Here is a 23,457-nt window from a genome sequence, read left to right as displayed (position 1 = left end):
TGGGTAAATAAAAAATTAAAGGAAAGAAATTAGGGAAATTAAAGAGATAATGGAATATACCTAAAACTAAAATACCTCAAAATTTTAATTTCATTATTGAAGGAATTCACTTAACCACTTAATTAAGCTTTGAATTACAAATAAAGAAAATAATTAAAGCAAATCCAATATGTAAAAAACTAATAAAAATAAATAAAGTGGGATTTTAACAGACTTTGAAAAATAGAAGAGTTGAAATTCCATTATAATTTAAGAATTAAAATTTTACATGTTATTTAGCTTATTAATTAAGACACTGAAATCCCATGTGTGTTAAAAATAAATAAATAAAAAAGAAGATTTTTTTTTTCTTTAAATATCTAAATAATCAGTTATTAAGATAATTTAATATTTGAGCCGATAATAGGCAACAGCCAAATGGGTAACTTTGGGATCCACATTAAAAAGGTTCACACATCTCTCCTCTAAACTGAAGAGCAATCCGCTCGCGAGATCCCATAATGGAAGAATTAAAACCCTCCACTGTAATCATGGCCGCCCTCTCCACCCTCTCTCCGCCGCATCTCTCCGATCTCTCCCACTCCATTTTCTCCGACGTCCACACCAGCCGCCGTCGCCTAACCTTCATCCTCTCTTCTCCAACCCTCTTCTCCTTCACTCTCCGCCACCTCAATTCCCTTTCCCTTTCCAACAAATCTCTCCTCATCGCCCGCTTCCTTCTCTCAGCTCTCCGCCGTCTCTCCCGTCCCTTCCAGACGCCGTCGAAGTCCTTCCCCCACCACCCTTCTACCGCCGCCGTTACCCCTCGCGACCTCGACGCCGCCGTCCTCCTCCTCCTTCTCTGCGATGTACGCCAGCATAATCCGGCCGCCCTCGAAACTCCGATCACCCGATGGCGATCGACCCTCTGTCGAATCTACTCCGATTCCCTCTTGACGATCTCTGGCATCGCCACCGGCGGCGCCGGGGCCTTTATTCCGTATATTGAGACGGTGGCCAGATGCTGGAAATTCGTGGGATTTGTTGTGAGCCGCAACGGCGGAAAGGCCCGGAGAGAGGTGGCGGCGTCGCCTGTCGCAGTGGTGGAGTTGCCGTCGGTGGCGGTGGGCGGCTGTATGGCGGTGGAATGTGTGATTTGTAAAGAGGAGATGAATGAAGGGAGAGACGCGTGTCAATTGCCTTGTGAGCACTTATTCCATTGGCTCTGTATTCTGCCATGGCTGAGGAAGAGGAACACGTGTCCCTGTTGCAGGTTTCAGCTTCCCACAGATGATATCTTCGGCGAGATCCAACGGCTCTGGGACATCCTCGTCAAGGTGGGTTCCCCATCTGATGGAGATTAACGGTCAAGATTGAACCGTTCTACGGAAGTATCACAGAACCAGATGCAGGGATTTTATTAACACGTTTAGGCTAGTTTACACGTGCGGAGGAAACTAGAGGCCTGTATGGTATGAACCACAAAGGGTCCCCGTTAGGGGAAAGGGAGAAGATGGGGTTTGATAACGACACGTGTGGTTCACCTAAGGACGAAAAACGATCAAATGAGAGTTTTTTGTTTTTTAGGGTTTAGAAATTGAGGGAAGATTGCTTGTGAATAAGCATTTTTGTATTTTGTTTTGTAGCGTTCATTCATTGTTTTTGCTTTGTTTTTGTTGTACAGAATATTTTAGAACTGTATAGTTGATTTTTATAAATTAATATTTAAATTTATCAATTCATTAAGATAGTATGTTAATTCTTTAGATCCAGTTCGTATAATTACAAGTTTAATTTCATTAAAAAGATTTGATTATAGTTCTGCAATGGTGGGTTCAGATTTCTTGCTTTAAAAATGGCATGCTTAACAAATAAGGACAAAATAAGTCAGATTTTTATCCATTTTAGTCATGGGCCTTCTAGAGCATATTGTACTATACTAAGTTTTTTTTATGGAGTCAGAGGTTTAAATCTCTATTAACTAAACACAATATTATGTTAATAAAAATAATAATGAATACCTTAGAACTTTATAATTTATTTTTAAAATTTGCAATGTTACACTTGATCATTTATAAACGTTTCAAGACTATTTTTGATGTTGACAAAAAGTGAACGAAATGGATAGATTCTTTTACACTTATCCAAACAAGTTTTAAATGGTCATCATATTGACGAATCATCCATGCACCAAACAATCTAATAAATTACTATTATAATAGTATTGAGTTATTAATAATATGTCAGTAATATTATAAATTTTGAAAGAATAAAAAAATTTAAGAAATAAAAGTAAAGTTGGAAGTATTTTTCATAATTATCAATAACCATATCCACATATAGAATGAAAGCTAAGAAGAAATTTCTATATTCCATAATGCATCCATAGTCTTATTTAGTATACTTACCTTTTAAAGTTCGTGCAAGTAATTTAAAATTTTGTTCTCTAGCTGAATATATATAATATGACTAGAAAATTAGCAAGCTTTATCCTCGAAATGAATATGATTTTTCAACCATTTTATTTAATTTTAAAACATTAATTAGGACCAATTAATTTAGTAATAAGGTCTTAATTCCTTACGAACGACATATCGTTTGGAAGGGAAGAAGATAACGTACCGAGGAAGCATTCATCTAGCTGGGGAGAGACAGGATCACGTGTGCCGACACCTCGTTTTGCCGAGGCGATGGGAGTAACAAACGACACCGTTTTTCTTGGAATATAGTAAACGCACACGGTATATTTCGGAATGTCGGCGAACCTTACGTAGTTTGGGCCCACTTCTTGACTGGAAACAAGACTACATGTCGTTTTTCTCTTACCCTACAGAACATTAATTAACATATAATTCTTCTTTTAAATGAATTACCATTGATATCAAGATAGGTATCTTCTCCCCTAAGTTTTCAATTGATAATTTATAATTATTCCATGGTTATGTTAACAAGAAGTTAAATATATCGAATAAAATTTGAAATATAAAAACAAATTTTTTTAAAAATAAGAGATTCAATAAATAAATAAATAAAATATAATTGTATTTTGTATTTTTTAGTATTTTTAAAGATGTGTTTGATAGAAAGTTTAAAAATAAGATCTCAATTTAAAAAAATTGGTCAAAATAGGTTTGATAATATATTTATAAATAATAAAAATAGTTGTAAGATTAATTACATATTAAAAAAATCTCAAATATTGTCAATAATTTTGTATACTTCAAATGCAATGAATTTTTAAAATTTCAAGCTTAAAAAAAAATCACCATTCAGATCACAAAATTAAAAAAACAAACACAAACAGATGACAAAACAAAGAAATCTATTGAATTGTGCAATTTATAAGCATAATTTTTAGAGACAAAATCACTATCAAACGAGTCGTAAATCATCAAGTTACGATAAATCGAATCATTTTCTATATTTCCAATATTCTTTCTATCATTCATGGTCAGATACTTTTCTGGTCCAGCTTGAGCTTGAATTCCCTTTCAATCCAAGCTGTGTGAAATAGCCGGGAACCAGTTCTAGGGAAGGATATTTAATGCATTCTTGCATTTTGCTGTTATTGTTGAAAGAGCAGAATGTCTATGATTGGGAACTGTGGGTTGAGTTGGGTTTGGTATTTAAAGATCAATAAATGGATGGAATAAATGACAATGTTTAAACTTGGAAGTAGATGAATCAAGATGGAATTACCAAACAGATGCCAGATTTGCTCAGGATCTCCAGCATCTGAAGAAGACAGATTTTCAAAAAAGTTCCTTAAAAAAAAAATTGTTAAAGAGAGTTCATCTTTCCACTTTTTTTGACTATTTGAGATCTAATCCAAGCAGTTGTTCCAAGGCCAAGAACATGGCACATAGTACCAAGATGGACATCAAATGGAGGTCTCTCTCTCTCTCTCTCTTTCTCTTGCTCTAGACTTAAACTCTGATCTGGGTAGTGGTTTTGTCCAATCTCTCTAAATTGTGATGTAAGTTTTGTGCTATCGCTCTCTCTAAAATGGTGTTATCTCCTCTCTAAAATTTGACATAGGTTTTGTGCTATCTATCTTTTTCTCTAAAATGTGATGTGGGTTTTGTGCTATGTACCTATCTCTCTAAACTTTGATGTGCATTTTGTGGCAGTGGGAACACAATGGAAGGAAGTGAAGTTCTGAAAACAATGGAGTGCCTGAGAAGAAGATTACTGGCAGAGAGGCAAGCATCATTACTTGCCAAAGAGGAGGCAGAGCTCATGGGCAAAAGGGTACTACCAATGCCAAAGTTCTCCTCATTTTTACTCTAATCGACTTTAGATCATAATTTGGTCCATTTTCCCTATTGTATTTCTTTCAAGCATTTTATCAAACATATTGCAGTCAACAGAGTTAGAGAAGCAAATCACAGAGCAGAATCAAATGAGAACAAAAGCAGAAAAGAAGCTTCAATTACTGAAGAAAAAGCTCGAATCACTTAACCTTTCTTTCACGATGTTGAACTCAGAACCGTCAATTTCGTCGGAAATTTGCGATGACGATGAACCGAAAACCCTAACCACAGCAACGTCTCTCCCAAGCAATTCGCAGACCATCGGTGAAATTTCTCATTCAGACGAAGAGAATCCAAATGCTCGAGGCTCTACCAGCTCGAGTTCCTCAGGTTCAGAAATTTGCTCCAACGAATCTTCGAAAGAAAAGATCGAAAATAGTGGAGATGAATTCAATTCCGTTAACGATTCACTCGCACTTGTGGCCGTGAACTCTCCGGAAGAAGCAGAAACCGGCGAGATGAAGCTGGTGATCAGTGAACGGGTGATTGAAGTTCTTAATGATCTGAAGCAGGCCAGAGAGAGAATTCAACGCTCAATGAAGATCTGTGAACTCAACATGATGAAAGTTAGCCCAGTTTGAACTGAGAGATAGAGAGAGAGAGATTTTGGATTTGTAGATGGGCCTCATAGCAAAGCCCATCAGGTCCAACCCACATAACAATGACAAAATGGATATCATTACTCGTTTCCGCAGTAAATTTTCTTTTTTACTTTTTTTTTTTTTTTACTCTCAATTTTCAATTTACCTTCTTTTACCTCACTTTTTACCTATGACTAGATTCTGGACATACTTCAACATTGAATTATTATTTGTTGGATACAAAATCCAAACTATTAAATACAAAATTAAAAAAAAAATTTGTTTTATTTTCTATCAACCATTTTGTTTCAATTTTAACCAGGCACGTTAGCATGACATATTCTCCTGTTTGAATTGGGGTTTGAAACCAAACTTCTCCTTAAGAGGATAGATGGGTCGATTCTCCTGTTTGAATCGGGGTTTGAAACCAAACTTCTCCTTAAGAGGATAGATGGGTCGATTCAGGTGAGATCCAATGTAGATCCAACTTTCTATTCACTCGTGGGATCTGGGCGGTCTGGGGGGAGACCACCTCGGCTCCTCTCTTCTCGAGAATCCATACATTCCTTATCAGTATATGGACAGCTATCTCTCGAGCACAGGTTTAGGTTCGACCTCAATGGAAAAATAAAACGGAGCACCTAACAACGTATCTTCACAGACCAAGAACTACGAGATCGCCCCTTTCATTCTGGGGTGACGGAGGGATCGTACCATTCGAGCCTTTTTTTTCATGCTTTTCCCGGAGGTCTGGAGAAAGCTCCAATCAATAGGATTTTCTTAATCCTCCCTTCCCGAAAGCGAAAGGAATAAAACAATAACTTAGATTTAACCTTTTCACATGCAAACAAATTTCATTCACAAACACTTTCAAACATAAACTCGTTCATTCTCAAAGATCTAAACTNCAACGCTCAATGAAGATCTGTGAACTCAACATGATGAAAGTTAGCCCAGTTTGAACTGAGAGATAGAGAGAGAGAGATTTTGGATTTGTAGATGGGCCTCATAGCAAAGCCCATCAGGTCCAACCCACATAACAATGACAAAATGGATATCATTACTCGTTTCCGCAGTAAATTTTCTTTTTTACTTTTTTTTTTTTTTTACTCTCAATTTTCAATTTACCTTCTTTTACCTCACTTTTTACCTATGACTAGATTCTGGACATACTTCAACATTGAATTATTATTTGTTGGATACAAAATCCAAACTATTAAATACAAAATTAAAAAAAAANCTTCAAAGTTTTCATTTTCAAACATCTCATTCTCGAGCAAATCTTAATCGAAACCTCTAATTTTAGCTCTAATCAATTGATTCCCTTAAACCNAAATTTGTTTTATTTTCTATCAACCATTTTGTTTCAATTTTAACCAGGCACGTTAGCATGACATATTCTCCTGTTTGAATTGGGGTTTGAAACCAAACTTCTCCTTAAGAGGATAGATGGGTCGATTCTCCTGTTTGAATCGGGGTTTGAAACCAAACTTCTCCTTAAGAGGATAGATGGGTCGATTCAGGTGAGATCCAATGTAGATCCAACTTTCTATTCACTCGTGGGATCCGGGCGGTCCGGGGGGGACCACCTCGGCTCCTCTCTTCTCGAGAATCCATACATCCCTTATCAGTATATGGACAGCTATCTCTCGAGCACAGGTTTAGGTTCGACCTCAATGGAAAAATAAAACGAAGCACCTAACAACGTATCTTCACAGACCAAGAACTACGAGATCTTCCATTTCATTTTGAGGTGACGGAGGGATCGTACCATTCGAGCCTTTTTTTTCATGCTTTTCCCAAAGGTTTGGAGAAAGCTCCAATCAATAGGATTTTCTTAATCCTCCCTTCCCGAAAGCGAAAGGAATAAAACAATAACTTAGATTTAACCTTTTCACATGCAAACAAATTTCATTCACAAACACTTTCAAACATAAACTCGTTCATTCTCAAAGATCTAAACTTCAAAGTTTTCATTTTCAAACATCTCATTCTCGAGCAAATCTTAATCGAAACCTCTAATTTTAGCTCTAATCAATTGATTCCCTTAAACCCTTCGTTTTTTTTTTTTTTTTTTTTTTTGGGGATTATTGGTTTTATATAGAAGTTTTTGAAGGTGTGATGTGAAAGGCATTACAAGATGAAGAGGGCAGCAACATGAATGTTTGTGAGCTCAAAGCAAGACATCCACCAAACAACTGTAGAGACGCCTTTTCAATCATAAAAAAGAGGGTGTAACATCCCATATTGCCTTAAAAAACCAAGCTTCCTTTGGGACACAAAGCAAAATCATCGTGCCCACATGAAATCATTTTCTTTTCAATATTTATATTATAACGGTTTCATGTCATGCTCGAAAATGATGACGTTGATTTAATCACTATCTAAAAATGAAGATGTTCTAGTTCTTGCACTTTAAAATGTCTAAATTTGGTTTGTATAAAACATTAAAATTAGTAATCTATGTTAGTTTGTACTTCAACTTTTAAGAACCTAATAATAATAATTTTCAAAAAGAAAAAAAAAAATTGAATAATATTTTTCAATATATAGAAAAGTTAACACGAAACTGAAAAGTATAAACAAGTACAATAGCTAAATTTGTATATTTGAAAAGACAAAGCCTAAATTAGAATAGCTTCTTAGTATATATATATATATATATATATACATACCAAAATAAGATTTATTCTATTTTTGTAAATTTTAACCAAAAAAGAAATATAATTACATAGTTTCAAGTCAATGAAATATAATTACATTTGCAAACAAACGAAATTATTTATTTAATTTAATGTACTCTTCCTTACCAAATCCAAATAATTATTTATCGGGTCAATTCGAGACATTACTTTAAACTAATGACAATTCATCTAAAGCTGGATGCAACAAGGATAACTTAGGCCATTCAAATCACACATCTAGAAGACGACTCTTTCCAATTTCGAAAGACGACTCATTTTAAATGTATCGAAAGCAAACGCGTGTACAAAAAGCTAAATACTTGCATATTTAGAGGGGGGTGGGGGTCTAAGAGGACAATATGATCAATAAGATCCAGAGATGATCCCAGAAATAGGGCCTTGTGCATGTACCACTCATTTTGGTTGGTGTAATGTTCACATCACTACCAAAAAATTAGACTTTTTTTTTTTGTATAAATATTAAAATACAAATAATTTTCAGATACTTTCCAAATAAATGATAAATGAAAGGGAAAAGGTAATAATAATAATAATAATAATAATAATAATAAATAAATAAATAAATAAATAAAAATCCTTACAGCCAATAATTTCCAATTCTTTTGGCTCTTACTTCTCCAAATTTCAGACTAAGAGATAAGAAAAGAAAATTCATTTCCTTAATATGTCAAAATGAAAATTTCTTTTTTATTCATTTGGCAACAAATTTGTTAGTTGATTGATTAGAAAACTCGATAGCGGTTTGGCATCGTATGTTTATCATCAATCAATTTTAACAGTAACATATAATTAAAAAATGTTCAAATATAGAGACAAAATTAAAATATTCAGGCAATTTAGGGGTAAAAAAATGATATATTAGAGACTAAAACATGTATTTACCCAAAAAAAAAAAAAATTAAATCAACCAAAAATAATAAGAAAAATAATGAACAGAGGAGAAGAAATCCACCATATGGAAAAATTATGTGAAAGAGAGACTCTTCTTTATGTCGGATAAGAGTACGATTAGAAAAGAAAGACCCTAAAATAAATTGTAATTTAAAAGAAGTAATTTTATAAGTAGGATGAAAACGACACTCGAATCTGTAGTATGACTTTTGATTGACAAATTATGAGCTTTGTATTTGACAGAATATAATTCCCTTCCCCACTTTTATCCTTTTCTCTTTTAACTTATTTCTCAGCTCTTTCTCCCTATATCTCTCTCTCTCTTTCATAATTGCTCGGCCATGCTGACAGCTATGCAATGCCATATCAGACTTAATTTCACAACCACTTTATTGTTGCTTTGTAATAGAGATACAGTTTTTAGAATTTTGATTTATTGAGCCAAAAACCTCGTTCAATCAATTCCTATATTTTGCTAATTAGGAAGGCTTAGGCTTAGGCTTAACTCATTAATGTCCTGATCTCTATACTACCAAGCCTAATAAGATGGGGGATAATGAAAGAAACCAATGCTGAAACCCACTTTGAAAAGTCTTCTTTTTTAAAAAATAAAGAAATTATTAGGAGAAAATGCAAGGCAAGGCAAGGCAAAGAGATTGTTGGATTTACAAGGAATGAAAAAAAAAAAACCCAATTTGCAGATCAGAAATGGGTAATAAAAAGAGGGGTTTTCTGATTTAGATGACGAAAGTTTGCCTGAAAGAGTGGATTATGGCTTGATGATAAGGCGATTAGAAATGGGGGGTTTTGCTCATAAATTTCAGTTAAGAGGTTTTCATAATTGCAGTGTAGACATGAAATGGCTGAAGGCCCCAAATCCATAAAAAGCCCACCACTGGTCTAAAAAACAATACAGAAAATAGAAGGCAAGGGGAAAATACAGAAGAGAGAAGACAAGAAAGGAGGGGGGTTGGGGGAGGGGTGAGGGACAACAATGTCAGATTTGTAGTTTGTTTAGTGTGTTTTTATTATCCCCATGCTAGATCGCATAAGAAAAAAGAAAAAGGAGAAAAGAAAAGAAAAGAAGCACAGAGAAGAAGAAACTAACCCGGCTCGATCCTCTGTTGAAAAGCTTCCAAAAAAACCTTCATTGATTCCAATCGGCTGGGCTCTCCCTCCCTTTTTGATCATTCTGATCTCAGACCAAACGCTGCCACTTTCTTAACCATTATGTGCTTTTACAGCTCAGTCTGTTCCTGGAAGATGACACAGATGCAAGGGCCAAACCCATAAATCCCAGATTCAAGGTACACAGGACCAGCATCACCTCCATATTCTCTGAACTTGTATTAAGACTGTTGCTTTCTTGTCTCAAAAGGACATTTTGCAGTTATTTTAGCCCATACCTGTCCGGTCTATATCTGCAAAACGAAAATTTGTTCATATTAATGGTGTCTGGATATATAGGGGGGTTCGTGCTATCAGGAATAACGGTTGTGAGTGTTGAGTATAAACAAAACGTGGAGCTGAGATTTGGTCTTGGTCATGTTCTTGATCTGGGATGATGAATTTTTTGATTGCTGGCTCATTTGGATGATACACATGAAACAGAAACTCCTGTAATTTTGTGTCCAGTGACTTGCCTTTTAGAAAAAATGGTTAAACCCTGCTGGAAATCCCATGATGATGGTGATTCGAACGGACGAGTCGATGGACTGTTGTGGTCTAAGGATCTGGGGCACCATGTTTATGGACAATTCTCCATGGCAGTCATCCAAGCTAATAATGTGGTGGAAGATCAAAGCCAGCTTGAATCTGGGGCATTGAGTATGTCCAATCCAGGTCCACAGGGGACCTTCATCGGAGTTTATGACGGTCATGGTGGAACTGAAGCTTCACGGTTCGTCAATGACAATCTCTTCAGCAATCTCAAAAGTTGGTTCTCATCTTCATTCCAAATATTGTACAAGCTGATTTCTTTTGGTTTTCTGGTTCTTGAATTATGCAGGAATTTAAGTTCCCACGAGCTTATTGTGATGTGTCTTTGTGGTTCTTTGAAGTGCAGGATATGCATCTTTGCACCAGAACATATCGGAAAACGTTATCAGGAAGGCTTTTGCAGCAACAGAAGAGGGATTTCTCTCTCTCGTCCAGAAACAGTGGCTTAATGAACCAAAGATTGCATCTGCTGGATCATGTTGTTTGGTGGGGATCATATGCAACGGACAGCTATATATTGCCAATGCAGGTGATTCGCGAGTAGTGCTCGGGAGAACTGAGAGAGCCACTAAAGAAATCATTGCCATTCAATTGTCCACAGAGCACAATGCGGGCATAGAATCAGTGAGAGATGAACTTCGGATGGTTCATCCAGAAGATCCTCAGATTGTGATCCTAAAACACAATGTTTGGCGTGTTAAAGGTATCATACAGGTAATTTCCTGAAATTTTCTCGAAATCTGAGAGTGTAGCTGTTGAAATTGTTAAGTGAAACAATATATGGAAAGCCTCTAGAGTTCTGAATCTTTAAAAGCTTACCCCTGCAGGTTTCAAGATCCATTGGCGATGCATATTTGAAAAAGGCGAAGTTCAACAGACCTCCTCTGCCGCCTAAATTTCAACTGCCTGAGCCATTTTACGTACCAATCCTCAGTGCAGAACCATCAATACTGGTGCACAAACTCCGCCCAGACGATCAATATCTCATATTTGCTTCTGATGGCCTGTGGGAGCACCTTAGCAACCAGAAGGCTGTTGACATCGTCAACAGCTATTCTCGAAATGTAAGAACACATCTTCTCATAAACCACCACGTTGATTGAATTGATGACTATCTCATTTCATATTCGTTGCCAAAGTTGTCTTGAATTTATGGTTCAACTTGGTGGAAACTGCAGGGAATAGCAAGGAGACTTGTCAAGGCTGCACTTCGAGAAGCAGCTAAAAAAAGAGAGATGAGATATTCAGACCTGAAAAAGATAGATAGAGGTGTGAGAAGGCATTTTCACGATGACATTTCTGTTGTAGTTGTGTTCTTAGATCCTCATTTGATCAATGGTAGGCCCTCCCCTTGTTCCTTGTCAATCAGAGGAGGTCTCCCTTCGTCCGAAAATTCCTAGCTGGTAAACTTTGTTAACGTCTTTATATCATTCTCAATTTATTGACAAACATAGCTAGAAAATTCAGTCTTCTTAGAAAGATCTATTAATTTGTAAGATCTTCTATTGGCAAGTAAAATAGAAGATGACGGACGTAAATGTACAAAGCTCGTAAATTGTTTCTTCATGTAACAAAATGAAACTACATCCTTCATCTTTGTAAATCTTGTTTTTCCACATTGTCTAGATATTTACTATCAACATGTAATATTCTCTCGTTTTGAGAGTTGGTGTATAGATTGGCAGGCATACAAATGCTGATACACTGTAGGATAAGCAAATAATGATATTTCATATATATGAACTAGGCCTATAATATCATATAACCTTCACCAATAAGTCTAATTGTACTCTGTTCCCCAAGAAAAGCAAGCCTGAAACATACAGTGAAAGCCAAGTCTTTACAAGAAAAGTTTAGTCATTTTTTGCCCCATCTGACAAGCTATTGAAGGTTTTTCTAGACCCTTAGCAAGTGATAATTGAGAAGAAAAAAAAGGGATAAACGAACCAGAGTGTAAGCAGTCACAAGGTCCTTGAAGCAATCCTAAACACTTATGGGCTCCGTCTGCCATTCTCGATCATGACCAAAGAGCCCTGCCATTTCATACTTTTTCAAGTATAACAACCAGAGCAGCAAAATGATGAGGGCAGAGACCTTGTGCTAGTAACTGCTATGGGGATAGAGGAAGAAGCAACAGGTGATATACATGCATTCTGAGAATTAAGGAAGCCTCTGATTTTCAATTGCTCACCTTGTCTCAGTCAATCAACAAAATTTTTAGTTTTTCCCTCTGACAGATCCTTAAGAGCAACAACAACAAAAAAAATTAAACACTTTGTTCTGTAGGAAAGAATGGTTTCAAACCTCCTCATGTCGTCACATCTTATTCCCCGACTCAAAAAAGGCCCTGGTTGACAATAGTAATACTATGCATCAAGATTTCAGTGTGTAAATATGGAGAAAGAAGCAAATCAGCGACAAAATCAATTTGAACCTGCAAAAGATAAACAAATTAATTAGATAACTTCCAAGTAAATTTAGTTGAATAAGGTCTGTAAGATGAAAATCAGAAATCTATTGATCGTCAATGCATGAAACGGTTGGACTAACTTCTTTGAGGCCACTGTTGTGCTTTCCATAGAATCGTGTACTTCCCGAAAACAGAATCAGGAATTATACACTCTAGATTGATTACTGAACAACAGGTACATCCCCCTTCCTACCATTTTACTTGGATCGAACTCAAAAGGGCTTGCTTGAGAATTGGAAAAACGAGGATAATGATAGTCTAAGTAATTTTAGTGGACCCTTCAATTTTGATGAAGAGGGAACAGTTCTGGACATTTTTAACCTCACCTCCGTCTAATGGAGTCCAATATTATACATTTCAAACAAAACAAATGGCCGCATCCTTCAACTAAAAAGGTTCAGGATACGAGGAACTAAATGGTTACTGGTTAAGAGCTCGGCTTGTCCAATTGGTTAAATGGATAATAGTTTGATTGAACATAAGACTTATAGCTTCTTATTGAATCAAAGGATACTCTATGAAAATGGAGCAAATCTGGCCAGCGGAGCTTTCTTCTTTGCCTCCTCGTCAGTAGACATAGACAAAGTCAATAGCTCAAATCTGAAAAACAGAAAAGATAGTCGAACTGAGGAAAGATGAATGGTACAAATTTCTGTAACACGATAGTAATATAGCAAAGAGAGAATCTCTCTGCTCTTGCCTTTCTCTTCAGCTCCTCTGTGCTTTGGCCATTTCATCTGAATCAATGGCGAACCTGCAAAATTTCCAGTTCACAAACGAAACGGCAGCTTTTAAATTATCCAACGACACAAGACAGGAAAACAAGGAAAAAAGGATGCGATATGAAGAAGCTTTGGACTATCTTCTGCGTCCACTTCGAAAAATGAGAATTCGGAAAGTCTTGTTCGTAAGTAAATGCATTGATCAGTTGATGAATTCAATGAATTCACTATCGACCATGAAACGACATGAAATTCAAGTAAGACAAAAAAAAATGAAATGCGAAAATGTTCAGAACTATCTTCTGCATCCACTTCGAAAAAAATGAGAATATAGAATATCCTGTTCGCGAACAAATGCAATAATTATGTTGATGAATTCACTATCGATCCATGAAACAACATGAAATTCAGCCAAGGAAAAAATAGAATAGTACACACCTCCACTGCTCAGAGCCTAGGCATACAAACACACATCAAATCATACGAAAAAGAAACAATGCAACGAAACCGCAAAATCACCTCTCAGCTCGAGAGAATCGCTTTTCAGCCTACGACAAACGTACAGGAATCCCGAACCGCTCTGCACGACGGATCTTCTTGAATATATAAAAAACAGAAGCATAATACTCCGGTATTCTCCCCACGGCAGCACGATGAGATTCAATGCCTTCCTTCGTAGCTGTGAGAACAGCTGAAGAGGAATACCCGACATCGGAGAAACGGCAATCTTGCTGTCGATCAACTCTGCCATTACCAGCGACTGCGAATCCTAAATCTGGCCGTATGGTTAGTCTCGATCCTGGAAGATTTTTTTCTCTCAGTTCTGCTGAGAAATCCGTCGCCATTGAAGAACGAATATCGGGACCTTCGCGAAATTTAGAATCGCGATAAAGAGGGTGAGCTCTTCGATGCAGTACCGTTTCTTCAACGCCTGACCGGTTTGGCGGTTTCTAATACTTTTGGCGGTTCGATTTTTTTTGGCGGTTTGTATTTCGGGCACCGGGCAGAGGAATAACGGCGTTTTTCATTTTCCGATATGAAACGCCGTTAGACGATGGATTTTTAGAGTGAATTTCGTAAAACAAATATAATTATCAAATAAAATATATTAGAAACAAATTAAAATTATTAAAAAATATATATTAATTTAATTGAGAACTAAAAAAATGAGAGGAGATACAAACAAAATAATATTATTAAATTAATATATCTTAATCAACCCATTAATTAAAATATAATTATATATTAATAATTTCATTGAAATTATGTCACCAGAGACGTAACATATCAAATTAATGATTATGAAAACATTTTTTATAATTAAATAAATAATAAAATAATCGCGAAAAAACAGAAAAAAGCTATCCACTTTGCTTGGGAGTTGGTCTTCTTAATATATTTATTTTTCACCAAATTAAGCACTCAGCCGCCAGCTCGACCGCCACGTCACTGCTTGCGAATTCCCGTTTTAGACTGTGCTCCGGTGGCCTATATAAAGGCTCTTGCCCGCCATTTTCATACTCACCAGTCCCCAAAAACCTCCTCACACTCACACCCTCAAAATCTTCGAGCAAACACCGCCGTGAAGTTCGTGCCGGGAGAAATCGATGGCTACTACGTTGTGAGTATTTCACGATGGAAGAAATGAGTTTCTCGTTGATGTTCATCTCTGGATTTTAGTTTCTTTTTTTGTTGTTGTTTTTTATGATTTATTTGGTTGTGTTTTGGTTGTTTGATTTCCTTGTGTTTTTGTAGAAATGTGGTGCCGGAAGTTCGTCCGCTGTCATTAGAGGCCGATGCCGAACAGCCTCCACTCTTCGACGGAACTACCAGGTTGGTTGTTTGCTAGTTAAGTAACAATGTAGTAACCTAAAACTATTTAGTCTCGATACTTATACATAATAAACACATTTGATCATCTTGTATATATAAGAGACATGTTAAATGTTAACAAAATTTTATATGGTAAGAACTATGTCGTTATAATTTTAGATTAGAAGAACTAAATTTCTATGTATTCAATTTCAGATATCAAATTAGATTAAAGATTAAAGATTAAATTCTTACTTTATGAACGAAAATTATTGTTAACCGAAGCTAATTTGTATATGGATTGTCGCTGGAGAAATTCTCTAACCCAAAGATTCTGCAATTTGTGGCTCTGTTTCTGAAGGTTGTATATAGCTTACTATTGCCCGTTTGCACAGCGTGCTTGGATCACAAGAAATTACAAGGTGATTTCTCTGTTCAGTGCTGGGTTATTGCCTGAGATTTCTACTTACAAGCTGCTGGTTTCTCCTTTGTTTTTGGACATCATTTTTCTTCTTGTTTTTTTGGGGGGCTGCAGGGACTACAAGATCAAATTAAACTAGTGCCTCTAAACCTTCAAAACAGGCCTGCCTGGTATAAGGAAAAAGTATACCCTTCAAACAAGGTAAGTTCAAGTTGGTCTTCATACTCTTTATACGATTAAATGATTTGGTTGTCATTGAACTTTAGTCTAACCTGGTTTGATACACATATAATGTCACTGTGACATTACATAGATTCGTGTTTTAAATTATGACCTAAATCTTGTTTCCAACTTGAAAACAAAGTGGCTTGGTAATTTTGATGGCTAAGAACCAAGATGAATGTTGATAAAAATTGAACTAAAATAAATACTTGAAAGTAGAAACAAAACAAGACTTGCAAGAGACCAAAAAGACAAAATCAGTCCAACAGTTAGTTCTTTAAAATTAGTCAAGATCCAATGTAAGCTAGCCGAAAATGCAAAAGTACTCAGGAACCAAATTAAATAGGATTTAAACATGGTAACTATGTAGTTTTCTTGAGAGAAATGCTTGCCTAAACCCTTATTTTCAGGTGCCAACTTTGGAACACAATGGGAAAGTTACAGGAGAAAGCCTTGATTTGATCAAATATATAGATAGCAACTTTGAAGGACCTTCTCTTTTCCCAGATGTGAGTTGGCAAAATTTATGTTGCTTCGTAGCCTTTCTTAAGCTCATTGAGATGGCTTTACTGTCAAAAACACTGAAAGTACTTCTATCATTCAAATTATAGGATCCTGTTAAAAAACAATTTGGTGAAGAGTTGCTAGCTTATACTGACACATTTATTGGGGCAGTATACCCTTCATTTAAGGGTGACCCAGCCAAGGAAGCAGGTAAAGGCCCCTCATCTCTCTCTAGTCTTTTCTTTAGTTATTGTTACAACAAGAGCTGATTTTCAAGAACTTCTCTTCAGGTCCTCAATTTGATTACCTGGAGACTGCTCTGCAAAAATTTGATGATGGGCCATTCTTTTTGGGTCAATTCAGTGGGGTAATTTTACTTTATTTTATTTATTGTTTTATCTTATATCTATGAGTGTATATATGGCCTACCATTCCTCAATTATTCTCTACACCCGTACTACTGTTCACTTCTTATGATTCATGAAAACACACTAAAAGTGTCTCGTTCATTATACTTTGGGAGGCATTTAGCCTAAATTGGGTCGAGTTGAGTTTGGCCAACATCTTCAACTTATCAACTTTAATTTTGAGCTTGAGCATAGTGTTTACTATTGAAATCTACTTAGGGCTCGCTATTTAAGTCTTGTTAATTTAAATATTTTTATAATTTTTCAAGGATTATCCATGAAAATTCAGATTTTATTGATATTTCTATAAAAGTAAGAATTCAATGTTTTTGTCGACATCTGCATTTTAAACTTTGATGTTAAGTATCGTAATTCAAAATTCTAGGAAACCTAGCAAAATATGGTTTTTTTTTTTTTTTTGTAAGATTTTTTCCTACAAAATGTCATTCAATTTCATATGATCATAAACAACAAATTGTCTTTAACTATCTAAATCAGACCATAGGTGATTATTGAAATAAAAAATATATTGTTTGATGGGAACAAATCTTTATTGTTTAAGTTTTGAAATTTAGGATATCTCATATAATAAACATAAACAAAAAACTTCAGGTTAAAACAAAATTTCACCCACTTCAAACGCCCCAGTAAGATTAAACTTCGACCACACGTTCCATAACTGAGTTTTTGTGTTCTTCAGGTGGACATTGCATACATCACATTTATTGAAAGGTTCCATGTTTTCTTAACTGAGGTTTTCAAGTATGATATCACAGAAGGAAGACCTAACCTAGCGGCATGGATTGAGGTAATAACTGAAACTGTGTTATTGTTTAGTGAAATACTTTTTCTGGAAACACTTAATCATGTTTTTCTAATATATTTTGAACTTAAATTTTATTATGCTATCTTAATTTGTATACATTCAAGGCTTATGTTCTAGTCTCTACTTTATATATACCTACGACATATAGTTCCATATCATATCCTATCGCTATATGACTTGTATTTTAAACTGCATACAGAGAGTTTGACATCAAGTTCATAAATAATTGGTTTTTTATTTCAATTAAGTATAATATAAAAATTTAGCGATAAGTCCCAAATAATTTAGAATAATTTGGGGATTGAGAGCAAAATATTTAAAAGTATAAATGGAGAATTGCTATAATTGTGAAAGTTTGGGATCAAAAAGTTCTCAAAGATCATCGTTAGCCCAACAGGATAATACTCAACAATTGTGAGAGCTTATGATAATACTCAACAATTGTGAGAGCTTATAGTCTAGAAGTTTCTAAGTATTATTTTTAGAATTGAGTAGAATAGCTAGATATTTGAAGAATGTCTTGTATTATAGGAATACTCGTTGTCTAGCCTCTATTATAAATATTCCTCTATCACCACGAAGTTCGTATCCAAAAAAACGAAGATAATGTCTTAGTGCAACCTTATTCAATTATTTAGTATTGTTGATGCAGGAGTTAAACAAGATTGATGCTTACAAGCAAACAAAACATGATCCTAAAGCCATTGTTGAACTTTACAAGACTCGCTTCATGGTACCATATGCTTTAACACTAACTTTCTGTAATTACATTTTTGTTTTGTATGATAATATTCTCATTGCTACAGCCTTCTTATGATGCTCATACAATGTTATTTTTGTTGTTTTCAGGCTTAAGAACAACAACTTGGAGTACAATAATAAGTGGCTTGATAGTGTTAATTTGAGAAATTCAAATTCACATGTTTAATTGCTTATGTTATGTGTTGCCTGAATGTAAGTGGACTTTGATCCATTTGTATTTTTATGTCATCAGTATGTGTAAGCTTGGAATAAAGAAATGATAAAATTGACAATAAAATGTATTTCTACTTTTGCATGTATAAGTTGAATTTTATATGATCGACAAATTGAGTCCCTTTGAAATGATAAGATATATATATATTATTTTAAAGATGAATTGATCCCAACTTTCAAAATATCTTACTTCTCATAATTATTATTTTTTTTTTCTTTTTTGAGCTTTGGGGAAGCTCTCGTGTTGGGAAAGCCCAAAGTAAAGCTATGAGAGCTTATGCTCAAAGTGGACAATATCATATCATTGTGGAGATTCGTGTTCGTCTAACATGGTATCAGAGTCATGCCGTAAACTTAGTCGAGTCAAGAGATTGGTAAATTCTCAAATGTCGAACAAAGGACTCCAAAAAAAAAGGACTCAAGCACCCTCGAAGGCAGTAAAAAATGACTAAAACTTCAAATGAGTCAAGCATCGATTAAGGGGAGGCATGCTTTGTTCGAGGGAAGGTGTTTGATGATGAAACTCTCACATCGGCTAATTTAGGGAAAATACTAACTCTATTGGTGTGAGGCCTTTTGGGGAAGCCCAAAGCAAAATGAGACCATTGTCAAGAGTCGTGTTCGTCTAACACTTCAAAGCTCAATAAAACTCAAACATTTCATAAAATTAAGTTCAATTAAAAAAAAAAAAAAAAAATCAACTTTCATAGTAGTTGGTACATATTTTCTAATTTATCCTATAAGAATATTTTTGTTTTTAACAATTTTTTTATGAAAAGTAAATTAAAATTTGAAATACTGTAAAAGTTGAGTTACAATTTTGATGNAAAAAAAAAAAAAAAAAAAAAAAAAAAAAAAAAAAAAAAAAAAAAAAAAAATCCAATTTAAGAGTAATAATGGATGGTTTTCCTAATTCACTTTTAGGTTAGACTTTTTCTAGGGTTCACTAATTCTCACGCAATTTACACGTTCATATTATCAACCAAGTAGAAAAGAAAATGGTCTATAATTTAACATCATGATAACTCCTAAATGCCTCAAATTTCATTCATAAGACATCCGAATTACATGTAAAGCAAACACAAGTATAAATGCCGAAATTTCTCTGTCGACGCGTCGAACGACTTATTTATTATACGGCAACACGCAACCTCCCCATCGTTCGTTCTTAACCCTGCTTACACAATTTGTATACAAAAAAAGATGTTAACAAAGCAGCATAGATGATAGATTCTTGAGGAAAATTGCATTTATATGCAAGATGTGTAGCAAAGCAAATGTTACCAAGAATCGCTTCTTATAAACTTCAACGACCAACTTGGGATCGGCTTTTGTTTGTTTGTAAGCATCACTCTTGTTGAACTCCTACAAACAAAAAGTACATTGACATTCATGACAATGATGTAATTGAAAAGATGAAATTGAAGCAAAGGTTCGTTTGGTACAACCAGATCAGAAGATTTGAGTGGAAGAGGATTGAGGATTGTGGGTTGAAGTGTGTGCAGATGAACATGTTAGAGAATAAGAAAGGCTTAGTATGCTAATATGAAACAAAATTCAAATTTTCATCATTAAAGAGATCGATGTTCGAAGAGAAATTGGCGATGATAGAGCAAATAAAATTCATGAGAGACACAACGATAGTTTCAAAATTATGCATAATTGACTTTCCAACGGACTAACTAAGAATCTAAATTGATTCACATAGAGAAAATTTAGACTCTTAAATCATACAATTATCAGCATAGAGTTTTAATTAATTCAACTCGGAAAGTTCAAAGATACAAACTTATTTTACCCTACTTAAAAAGGCTCTGGTTTTTGTTTCATTTTCTTTAAAATGACTACAAAGTTCAAATTACAATAAAATGTTTCTAAAAGTAATTCTTAGTTCGATCACTTTGAAATCACTAGAATCTATTCCGGAGCATTTCTTACCAGAGTTCCAAATCAATTTGATTGAAAGGAAGCCAAGAAATCAAGGAACAAGAAAGTGGGCAAATGGGACTTCAGAGACATACTAATTTAGGCTGAAAGATGGCTCAGAATTCGAGAAGTGACAGAATTAACAACAACTAGGTAAGTATGGGATAAACCATTTATTTTCACAACAAAGCTTTATCAGAACTATCGACACCGAGCTACCGATACTATCAGAATGCAATCTAAACATACGACGCACCTCAATCCATGCAGCTAGTTTAGGCCTTCCTTCTGTGATGTCAATCTTGAAAGCTTCCAATAAGAAAACTTGGAATCTTTCAACAAATGGAATGTATACTATATCCACCTAAAGAACAAAAACTCCCGTTGTAAATTTTAAGCATGACTTACTTAAAACACAGCAAACTAGTTAGCTTTCCTAAAACTCCTGACATCATGACTTGGAAATTCAAAAGAAACAGAACCAGGGCTTATGAAAGGTCAAGTTACCTGACTGATTTCTCCAAGGAAGAAGGGACCATCGAATTTTTGCAAAGCATTTTCCAAATAATCAAATTGAGCACCTAACAGAGTTTGTAGTATAATCAGCCAATGTTCATAACAGGATGAAAAGAGTGATCAAGTTGAAAAGTTTTACCTGCTTCCTTTGCAGTATCGCCTTTAAACGAAGAGATTATTGCACCATTAAACGTATCACTGTAGGATATCAACTCTTCAGCATACTCCTTTTTAGCAGGATCCTATAATTTGATTTGAATAAACCAACGAGTAAATGTTAATATATGCTTAGTGACAAAACAAGCTAACAAAACTTTGTCTGTCTACTTACATCAGGGAGAAGAGAAGGTCCTTCAAAGTTGCTACAACATATTTGATCAGATCAATACTTTCTCCAATAATTTTCCCATTATGTTCCAGAGCTGGCACCTGAAGATAAGAAGAAACTCAACAGTGATCTTCAATCACTAAGGAACAAGCAAATGGAACAAGGAACAAGAATGTGATTTTCTTCAACATGAATCACCTTGTTTGTAGGGTATACTTTTTCCTTATACCAGTCAGGCCTATTAAAAAGGTTGAGAGGAACTAGCTTAATTTTATCTTGTAATCCCTGCATCCAATGAAGAAGAAGCAAATGATAATTGGTGGTAATAAATTATATAATGTACAAAACCCAAAAAAAAAAGAGCCACCTAAGTGCTTCAGAGTGAAATTAGATCCATGGAAAGAGAAAGTAAGCATTAAAAAAAGATAATCAACTACCACTAAATCCAAAAGAATGAGTTGATGCATCAAGATACATTTAATATTATATTCATGGAGAGGAAACTGACAAGATTTAGCAAGTTGCTGAATATTATAGATAAAATTCAAGATCCAAACCTCGCCGTTGTCCAATAAGACCTAAACCCTAATAATAAAACAAAAAATTCTCGCGCCATTAGTTTCTTACAAATGATTCAAAAATCTATTGATAGATAATGAATATACTCCAACCAACTTTTAACACTCTATTTCGATACAAGTTAAACTATCACAAGACCTAAGAGCTTGAGCTATTGAATGTGTTCAATTTTTTTTTTAGATAAATTCTTAACAAGTACAAACAAAAACACAAGCAACCATGACATTTGGGCAATAAAATAAGACCTCACAACCCAACAATCAATAAACAAACCTTGTAATTCCTTGTGATCCACACACGTTGAGCATATGGACAAATGTAAGCAGTATACAACCTTCAAATAACAGAGGAAAAAAAAAATCTTAAATGCGAGCGAATTTAGGGCAAAGAATGCAATCGACGGAAAACAGAGATTTCAACAGATAAAGAGGGCAAATCCGAGCGAACCTTGTAGTTCCATCGAACAATGGAGGTTGTTCCGCGGTGGCGTCCAACGACGGTGGTAAAACCTCTTCCACGCTACAACAAGAATCAAATTCATCAACCAGAAGAAAAAAAAACAACAAAAATATGCTAAAATCCATTTCCCGAACTCGGAATACTCACAAGGCAGCCATGGATGTTCCTCGAGAGATGATTCCTGAAAAATTTAACTCTCGGAACGCGATACTTGGAGGAGATACTCTAATAAGAACAGACGCCAATCTAACCAATTCAGTGCGAGTGAGGATTATTTATAGGGAACCATAATAGGATGCTAGAAAGCTGAGACTTTTTTGACGTTACAACCGCCCACCTCTAAAAATATTTAAAAATTTAAATTAAATTAAATTAAAAAATCGCAAGCACTGACGTTAGAATGAGGAGTGCTTGAATCTGGACGCCCTAACGGTCATGTGAAAATAAGCCAAATATGATAAATAATTTTTTAAAATAAATTTAGATTTTTTAATTTATTTATTCCTAGTTTTAAAAATTATCGTTCATGATTTTCTCTCATAACATGTCTCGAGACTCGACCATACATCAAAATTGTCCCCGAATTACGACTTTTACCCAGTTAACTTGTTTATAAGTGCTACACAATCGACGTTCTATTGTTAAAAGAGTGCGATTGTGATCATAATTCTCGTCATTCTCATGATCTACATCAACATTTTCGTTCCTCGGGTAGAAGTCTCTTCCCTCTCCAATCGTGTTCGTAGTGCCGAATCTTACATCTTTTCTCTGATGAAGCTCCACAACGTACAAACTAAACCCACGAGCCAACACCAAAACCCATCCGAGCTTAATTCGATTTTGACATTACACCAAACCTAACGAACCCCGATCTAATGAATATCTAACTAATGCATTAGACCCATGAAAAAAAAAATTAAAATTTCATTTTTTTTTTCATTTATTTGAAACTTTAAATTATTTAAATTCAGGACATGTTTTAAAACATTTCAAATTTTTATTGGACTAAAATGTCAAAAAGAAGGTAGTACAGAACTAATTGTCAATTCTTCATGTGTCTGTTAGACGAACACACGACTCTCCACAATGTTATGATATTATC

The 23,457-nt window shown here is 35.0% G+C and overlaps 4 protein-coding genes, 2 long non-coding RNA genes and 1 pseudogene across 8 annotated transcripts; 4 read left to right on the top strand and 3 right to left on the bottom strand.

The window, feature by feature from the left end:
- The first annotated feature begins 361 nt into the window (after positions 1-361).
- On the top strand, positions 362-1,721 carry LOC111799710 (E3 ubiquitin-protein ligase SGR9, amyloplastic). The gene has a single exon (XM_023683161.1). The coding sequence runs from the start codon at positions 501-503 to the stop codon at positions 1,341-1,343; it is 843 nt and encodes a 280-aa protein (XP_023538929.1). The 5' UTR covers positions 362-500; the 3' UTR covers positions 1,344-1,721.
- Positions 1,722-2,266: 545 nt separating this feature from the next.
- LOC111799713 lies at positions 2,267-9,653 on the bottom strand. 2 transcript variants are annotated; one of them, XR_002815877.1, is made up of 3 exons: positions 9,578-9,653; positions 4,442-4,836; positions 2,267-2,806 (listed from the first exon to the last, which is right to left on the bottom strand). It is a non-coding gene; the product is annotated as an uncharacterized LOC111799713 (long non-coding RNA). The 2 variants fall into 2 exon arrangements; XR_002815876.1 differs by lacking the exon at positions 9,578-9,653 and adding an exon at positions 6,645-6,719.
- On the top strand, positions 3,766-5,669 carry LOC111799712. Its single transcript, XM_023683163.1, has 3 exons — positions 3,766-3,869; positions 4,110-4,230; positions 4,343-5,669. The coding sequence occupies exons 1-3, from the start codon at positions 3,835-3,837 to the stop codon at positions 4,871-4,873; spliced, it is 687 nt and encodes a 228-aa protein (XP_023538931.1). The 5' UTR covers positions 3,766-3,834; the 3' UTR covers positions 4,874-5,669.
- Positions 9,654-9,668: 15 nt separating the features above from the next.
- Positions 9,669-11,860, top strand: LOC111799709 (probable protein phosphatase 2C 38). 2 transcript variants are annotated; one of them, XM_023683160.1, is made up of 5 exons: positions 9,669-9,776; positions 9,937-10,404; positions 10,535-10,902; positions 11,016-11,252; positions 11,367-11,860. In XM_023683160.1, the coding sequence occupies exons 2-5, from the start codon at positions 10,125-10,127 to the stop codon at positions 11,586-11,588; spliced, it is 1,107 nt and encodes a 368-aa protein (XP_023538928.1). In that variant the 5' UTR covers positions 9,669-9,776; positions 9,937-10,124; the 3' UTR covers positions 11,589-11,860. The 2 variants fall into 2 exon arrangements, with proteins under 2 accessions (XP_023538928.1, XP_023538927.1); XM_023683159.1 differs by having other exon boundaries at positions 9,712-10,404.
- Positions 11,259-12,486, bottom strand: LOC111799715. Its single transcript, XR_002815878.1, has 3 exons — positions 12,136-12,486; positions 11,439-11,588; positions 11,259-11,360 (listed from the first exon to the last, which is right to left on the bottom strand). It is a non-coding gene; the product is annotated as an uncharacterized LOC111799715 (long non-coding RNA).
- A 2,413-nt stretch (positions 12,487-14,899) lies between these two features.
- Positions 14,900-18,652, top strand: LOC111799711 (glutathione S-transferase L3-like). The gene is made up of 10 exons (XM_023683162.1): positions 14,900-15,001; positions 15,136-15,213; positions 15,554-15,614; positions 15,728-15,814; positions 16,246-16,344; positions 16,447-16,549; positions 16,630-16,706; positions 17,447-17,554; positions 18,225-18,305; positions 18,422-18,652. The coding sequence occupies exons 1-10, from the start codon at positions 14,988-14,990 to the stop codon at positions 18,425-18,427; spliced, it is 714 nt and encodes a 237-aa protein (XP_023538930.1). The 5' UTR covers positions 14,900-14,987; the 3' UTR covers positions 18,428-18,652.
- Positions 18,653-19,502: 850 nt separating this feature from the next.
- LOC111799717 lies at positions 19,503-22,651 on the bottom strand (annotated as a pseudogene).
- Positions 22,652-23,457: the final 806 nt, after the last annotated feature.

The sequence above is a fragment of the Cucurbita pepo genome, chromosome LG08, assembly GCF_002806865.2.
Source record: "Cucurbita pepo subsp. pepo cultivar mu-cu-16 chromosome LG08, ASM280686v2, whole genome shotgun sequence".
NCBI lineage: Eukaryota > Viridiplantae > Streptophyta > Magnoliopsida > Cucurbitales > Cucurbitaceae > Cucurbita > Cucurbita pepo.
The sequence above is the reverse complement of the archived record's forward strand: the minus strand, read 5'-3'. Positions and strand labels throughout refer to the sequence as shown.

Excerpts from the sequence above, each read along its gene's own strand:
- LOC111799711 (XM_023683162.1), top strand. Across the intron at positions 15,214-15,553 it reads CTCTTCGACGGAACTACCAG|GTTGTATATAGCTTACTATT; the intron begins GTTGGTTGTTTG and ends CTGTTTCTGAAG. Across the intron at positions 15,815-16,245 it reads AAGTATACCCTTCAAACAAG|GTGCCAACTTTGGAACACAA; the intron begins GTAAGTTCAAGT and ends CCTTATTTTCAG.
- LOC111799709 (XM_023683160.1), top strand. The coding sequence starts at position 10,125 with ATGGTTAAACCCTGCTGGAAATCCCATGATGATGGTGATTCGAACGGA. Across the intron at positions 10,903-11,015 it reads GTGTTAAAGGTATCATACAG|GTTTCAAGATCCATTGGCGA; the intron begins GTAATTTCCTGA and ends TTACCCCTGCAG. Across the intron at positions 11,253-11,366 it reads TCAACAGCTATTCTCGAAAT|GGAATAGCAAGGAGACTTGT; the intron begins GTAAGAACACAT and ends TGGAAACTGCAG.
- LOC111799712 (XM_023683163.1), top strand. The coding sequence starts at position 3,835 with ATGGCACATAGTACCAAGATGGACATCAAATGGAG. Across the intron at positions 3,870-4,109 it reads AAGATGGACATCAAATGGAG|TGGGAACACAATGGAAGGAA; the intron begins GTCTCTCTCTCT and ends ATTTTGTGGCAG. Across the intron at positions 4,231-4,342 it reads CAGAGCTCATGGGCAAAAGG|TCAACAGAGTTAGAGAAGCA; the intron begins GTACTACCAATG and ends AACATATTGCAG.
- LOC111799710 (XM_023683161.1), top strand. The coding sequence starts at position 501 with ATGGAAGAATTAAAACCCTCCACTGTAATCATGGCCGCCCTCTCCACC.